The sequence below is a fragment of the Acanthisitta chloris genome, unplaced genomic scaffold, assembly GCF_000695815.1.
Source record: "Acanthisitta chloris isolate BGI_N310 unplaced genomic scaffold, ASM69581v1 scaffold29801, whole genome shotgun sequence".
In the NCBI taxonomy this organism is placed as follows: Eukaryota; Metazoa; Chordata; class Aves; order Passeriformes; family Acanthisittidae; genus Acanthisitta; species Acanthisitta chloris.
In genome coordinates this window covers 1-5555 of record NW_008655874.1, presented here as the reverse complement: position 1 = coordinate 5555, position 5555 = coordinate 1, and the positions used below count along the sequence as shown (strand labels likewise).

Below are 5555 nucleotides of genomic sequence, written 5' to 3'. Positions count from 1 at the left end.
TCCTCCTCCTCCTCCTCCTCCCCCGCAGCTCTGCTGGTCGCTGTCAGCTCTGCCGTGGACAAGGTGATCGCTCACTTCAGCACCGCACGGAACCTGGTGCAGAAGGTGAGGACCTGGGCTGGGGTGTGCAGGAGGGATCAGGGTCAGGTTTTTCCCTTCCCCTTCCTCCCTCCCCTCTCGTTGTGCCTCCTCCTGCAGGCTCAGCTGGGAGACAGTCGGCTCAGCCCCGACGTGGGTTATCTGCTGCTGCACACCCTCTGCCCTGCGCTCTATGCTTTGGTGGAGGACGGGCTGAAGCCCTTCCAGAAGGATGTTATCACGGGCCAGAGGAAAACTTCCCCCTGGAGTGTGGTGGAAGCCTCTGTGAAGACAGGTGGGTGGGAGGTGGTGGCATCTCCAGGTGCCTAGAGTGCTGTTCCAGCCCTGAGCAGTGACTGACTGTGCTGTGCACCCCACAGGGCCCAACACACGCTCCCTCCAAACCCTGTGCTGGCACGTGGCTGGGCTGACCCCCCTCAGCAGCAACAGGCAGAAGTTCCATGCCTTTATCCTAGGCCTTTTGAAGTGAGTATTGGCTCCTATGGCCCTGCTGCCATGGCAGGTTGGAACAGCCCCAAGGGCTCTAATTTGGCTTCTCTTTGTCTTCTTTAGCACTAAACAGCTGGAGCTGTGGATCTCTCACCTGCAGAAGAGCCCAGGTAAGGACACAGTGCCCAGGAGTTCATCCCCAAACCTCCTTACACCTTCCAGGCTGATAATCCCACTGGATCAGAGCATCATTTTCCATGGTGCATCCTCAAGGTCTGACCCTCACAAACATCCCTGCTGGCTCTGGGAAGGGATGGCAAGGGCAGGGAGTTCTGTACCTGCCCAGCCTGTCCTTGTCTCGCAGGTGTCATCTCTGTGCTGTACTCACCCACAGCCTTCTTTGCCCTGAGCCAAGGTCGTCTCCCCCACCTTGCTGATGAACTGCTGCTGCTCATCCAGCCCCTCTCAGTGCTGACTTTCCACCTTGACCTGCTGTTTGAACACCACCACCTCCCCGTGGATGTCCGACCCTTGTCCCGGCGACTGGAGTCTCCTCTCTCTCCCACCCCTCGCTCTGCTCTGCAGCCACCTCTGGAGAGCCAAAGGGGTTCTGCCAGGGCCAGCCTGGAGGATGAGATCCCCCCTGATGTCCTGGGGAGGGTGGGAAGCTCCAGGGGCAGCACAAGGTCCCAATCAACCCTGGGTGGGCTGGTCCCTGCCCCCCCGGTCGGGGCTGCCCTGCAGCAAACCTTCCAGCACGTGCTGCGCTGGGGGGATCAGCTCAGCCGCAGCTTGTTGGGGGCTGAGAGCCCTCCAGAGTGCCAGGGGCCCGAGGAGGGCACTGGGGCTGGCCTCAGTGGCTGGTGGGGCCAGCTGAGCCAGACCTCCAGGGTTTACACTGCTCCTAGCAAGGAAAAGTTCCCCTTGGTGTGGTGGACGAAGCTGCGAGTGGCTGCAGGGGATTCCAGCCCTGGGCAAGCTGCACGACCCCAAACCTCCCTCAGTGAGCCTGGAGGCACAGAGCTGCAGCTCCTGCAGTCCAAAGCTGCTCCTGAATGCTCTGGCCCAAAGCTCAGCAGCAGCACTGACACCTCAGGGACCTCCTCCCCTGAAGACCTCATCCTGCACACTGGAACGGGAGCACCCACCGAGCTGGATGATCCCACTGCTGGAGAGAAGCTCCTGGCTGCTTCCCAAGAGCCTCGTGCCAACAGGAGCCAGGCAGCACCTTCTGGCCCAGGGGCAGGTGGTCCTTCTGCTGCTCCTGGTCCTGACACGGGCAGCTGGCTGGGATGGCTCTTTGGAGCCACCAACCCATCATCCAGGAGCTCTCCCCCGAGTCCTGACGCCGTCTCGGCCAGGTCCAGGTAAGACCCTAAGCTTGGGCAGGCTGATGGCAGAGGCAGCATGGGCTGGGGAAAGGGTTTCTACCCCAGGCAGGGCATGGAGAGCTGACCACAGGCCTTGTTTGTGCTCCTGGCATTAGTGCCTGTCCCAAGTGCTGCTGCCATCGTGTTGTTCAATCCTGTGGAGCAGCAGCAGCTCACGGTGGAGGTTCAGTGGTGCTTGTCCCCTCCCAGAGCACCACCACAACCTGCTCAGGTGATGGGAAAAGCTCCCAGGTGAGCTGCCTTTGCTCTGTGGCAGGAGACCCTCCCGCTGGCTGTCCCCCAGCCCCCGTGTCCTGGCCGGGGTGGTGAAGGGGCTGACGTTGGACAGGACCCACACTCAGGAACAGCCGCAGAGGAGAACGTCTGCCCTGCCCCAGGCCCACAGGTGAGGCAGGACAGGGGGGTGTTGGGGGCTGCCAAGCTGCTGCTGGGTTTGGGTGGGCAGGGGGGAGCCAAAGCTGCTCCCAGACAGGGCCTGGGGGTTCCAGGTGCCTCTCTAGGGAAAGGCACCATCACTGCATCCCTGAGCATTCTCAGCTCCTGCTGAGCTTTGGGAGAACTCATGTCTCTGCCCACATGGGATCAGTTGTTTTTCCTAGATATCTTTTTTTTGGGGGGGGGATTTTTAGCATTTTCCTGTGTGCTTTCTGGATTTGTGGCATCTTCTCTGGGACAACCCCGTGGAAGTTCTGACCAGGCTGTGGCAGTCAGAACAGCCACAGTGGTGTGTCCAAGCAAGAAGGGTTGGGTGTGTGACCATCCCAAACCATGTTTGATCACCTCCCTCCTCCCCCCCAGCCCTCTCTGGTCCTGACTCTGATGTCCCTACACCCTCTGCACTGGAGCTGCTCCCACTCTGCTCCCATTCCCAGGGTTTGCTTGGCAGGACAACTGCCAAGTGGCTCCTTGCTCAGATCCCTCCCCTGCCCAAGGAGGGGATCACTGGCTCCACACAGGAGCATCAACCATCTCCCCCCAGAGTGGTGTGGGAGCCTCTGAGGGTCCTGGGGGTCGGTGGGGAGGGGAGTCCCTGATGGTGACTGTGGTGCAGGGCAGTTCGGGCACTGTGCGACCACACAGGCACCGCCGAAGGGCACCTGAGCTTCCAGAAAGGAGACATCCTGCAGCTGCTCTCCACCGTGGATGAAGACTGGATCCGCTGCTGCCATGGAAACAGCACTGGCCTCGTTCCTGTCGGTTACACATCCCTGATTTTGTGAGGAGGTGGAGAAGACCTGAGGAAACAGCTGAGCTTGATGGAGCAGGTGCCGCCTCCGGGAAGGGCTTTCTTCTGCCATGGCTTCTCCAGGGCTTCACCTCCTCCAGGGCTTCATGTCCTCCAGGATTTCACCTCCTTCAGGGCTTCACCACCCCTGGGCCCTCACCAGCCTCGGGGCTGGCAGCTCACAGGGTCCCCAACCTGTGTCTGTCACCGCTGCTCCTTCGCATGGCGTTGGCGTCTGCCGCGTGTCCCCGTGGACCTCCTGGCACTGCTCTGTGGCTCCTGTGTGGGAGCTGCTCTTGCTCATGGTCCCTTAGCTGCTGCCACATCTCTGCCAGGGCAAGGACAGCCCCTGCCTGGCATCCCAGTCCTGTATGTTGTCTCCATGTCCTGCCACTGCTGCCACCTCCACGTGCTCTGCTCTGCCCCGTGGTCGGTGGTCCAGGCTGGTCCCAACCACCCTGCACACTCTGTAAATAGTTGTAACCACAGGAATGAGCTTGTTCCACAGGGAAAAAGCTGGAAATAAAGGTTGTGACTCACGTGGCCACACGTGTGAAGGAATCAATCATTGGGGTTGGAGGGGCTGGGAATGGCCACGTGGCTCATCCCGGCGTGGGTGGCTTGGGATGGGGATGGGGATGGGGTGGGAAAATGCTCCTCCAGGAGCAGCCAGAGTGTGCTGGAGCTCATCATCAGGGTTGGACACCAACCAGGAGGCCTCATACCACAGCAGAAGGTGCTCAGGCTCCTCCACAGTGTGGGATGAGGGAGCTGCAGCCACTCAGGGCCAGGAATACCCTGGAGGAGGCTCCTGAGGACCAGCCCAACGCACTGCACAGCACTGCAAACAGTCTGGGCCAGTTGGTTTGGTGAGTTATTTAACCTCAGCCAGCCTTGTGACTACCACAGGATGTCACTAGGGCCTGGATGGCTCTGATATTTTACAGGCTTTTGTCATTGCTTGTGATTTCATCCCAGAATTTGCATTTCATACTGGGTTTCCTGGTGAAAGAGAGAGGTGGCCACACTGGGGAGCAGCCAGGGAATGGCCACGTGGCAGCAGGAGCTTAATCCCAGGGGCAATTCCGAGCCAAGAGCCACATTTCACCCCTCTGACTTCCCTCCTGGGTGGCAAAGAGCTGCTGGACTGGGCTCTGCTGCCAGGGCAGAGCTGCTCTGCTTTTGGTCTGTTCCCATCTCACTTCTCTCTCTGGAACTTCCTCTCCCAGGGATATTATCTCCTAATTGGAACTTTGCTTGGCTGCCTGAAGGTTTCACTGAATTCCACAGCTGCCTCTGGACTTTGGAATGGGGTCACAGCAGGAGAGGAGGAAAGCAGGTGGGATTTCAATGCCTTTGCCAAGTGAAACACCTTGGCTGGTGCCTCTGCTTCCAAGGGAAGCTGAGTGTAGGGGTCGTTTTCATGGATGTGGAGAGTCAGGCTGGGAAAGGGAACCAGAAGTTCCATAGAAGGGTGAAATGAAGAAGCTGTTTTGTTCCTGTGTGAGCCTTGGCCCATGGCTCAGCCTCTCCTGATCCCTCTGCAGAGCCTTCCTGCTCTCCAGCAGATCTTCATCCCACCCAACTCAGTGTCATCTGCACCAGTCCATGGATCCCATGGATCAGCCTGTCCTGATCCCCCTGCAGAGCCCTGACCCACAGATCCCATGGCTCAGCCTGTCCTGATCTCCTTCCAAAGCCTTGGCCCCATGGATCCCATGGATCAGCCTGTCCTGATCCCCCTCCAAAGCCTTGGCCCATGGATCTCATGGATCAGCCTGTCCTGATCCCTCTGGAGAGCCTTGGCCCATGGATCTCATGGATCAGCCTGTCCTGATCCCTCTGCAGAGCCTTGGCCCATGGATCTCATGGATCAGCCTGTCCTGATCCCTCTGCAGAGCCTTGGCCCATGGATCTCATGGATCAGCCTGTCCTGATCCCTCTGCAGAGCCTTGGCCCATGGATCTCATGGATCAGCCTGTCCTGATCCCTCTGCAGAGCCTTGGCCCATGGATCTCATGGATCAGCCTGTCCTGATCCCTCTGTAGAGCCTTGACCCATGGATCCCATGGATCAGCCTGTCCTGATCCCCCTCCAAAGCTTTGGCCCATGGATCCCATGGTTCTGCAGATCCTTGGCCCATGGATCCCATGGCTCATCCTGTCCCGATCCCTCTGCAGATCCTTGGCCTCAGATCCCACTGCCTGGGCCCATGGATCCCATGGATCAGCCTGTCCTGATCCCCCTCCAAAGCTTTGGCCCATGGATCCCATGGTTCTGCAGATCCTTGGCCCATGGATCCCATGGCTCATCCTGTCCCGATCCCTCTGCAGATCCTTGGCCTCAGATCCCACTGCTCCCCCCTCCATCCCCTTCCCTCCCCTCCATCCCAACCTCCCCCCAAAAAAAAC

The 5555-nt window shown here is 59.4% G+C and overlaps 1 protein-coding gene across 1 annotated transcript; it reads left to right on the top strand.

The window, feature by feature from the left end:
- Positions 1 to 30: 30 nt before the first annotated feature.
- On the top strand, positions 31 to 3139 carry RUSC1 (RUN and SH3 domain containing 1; the record flags this gene model as incomplete). Its single annotated transcript, XM_009084110.1, is given in 9 exon segments — positions 31 to 105; positions 199 to 373; positions 459 to 564; positions 652 to 698; positions 893 to 1044; positions 1215 to 1259; positions 1261 to 1895; positions 2176 to 2304; positions 2971 to 3139. Coding segments are annotated over 9 exon segments (1533 nt in total), but the record flags the coding sequence as incomplete, so codon positions are not given.
- Positions 3140 to 5555: the final 2416 nt, after the last annotated feature.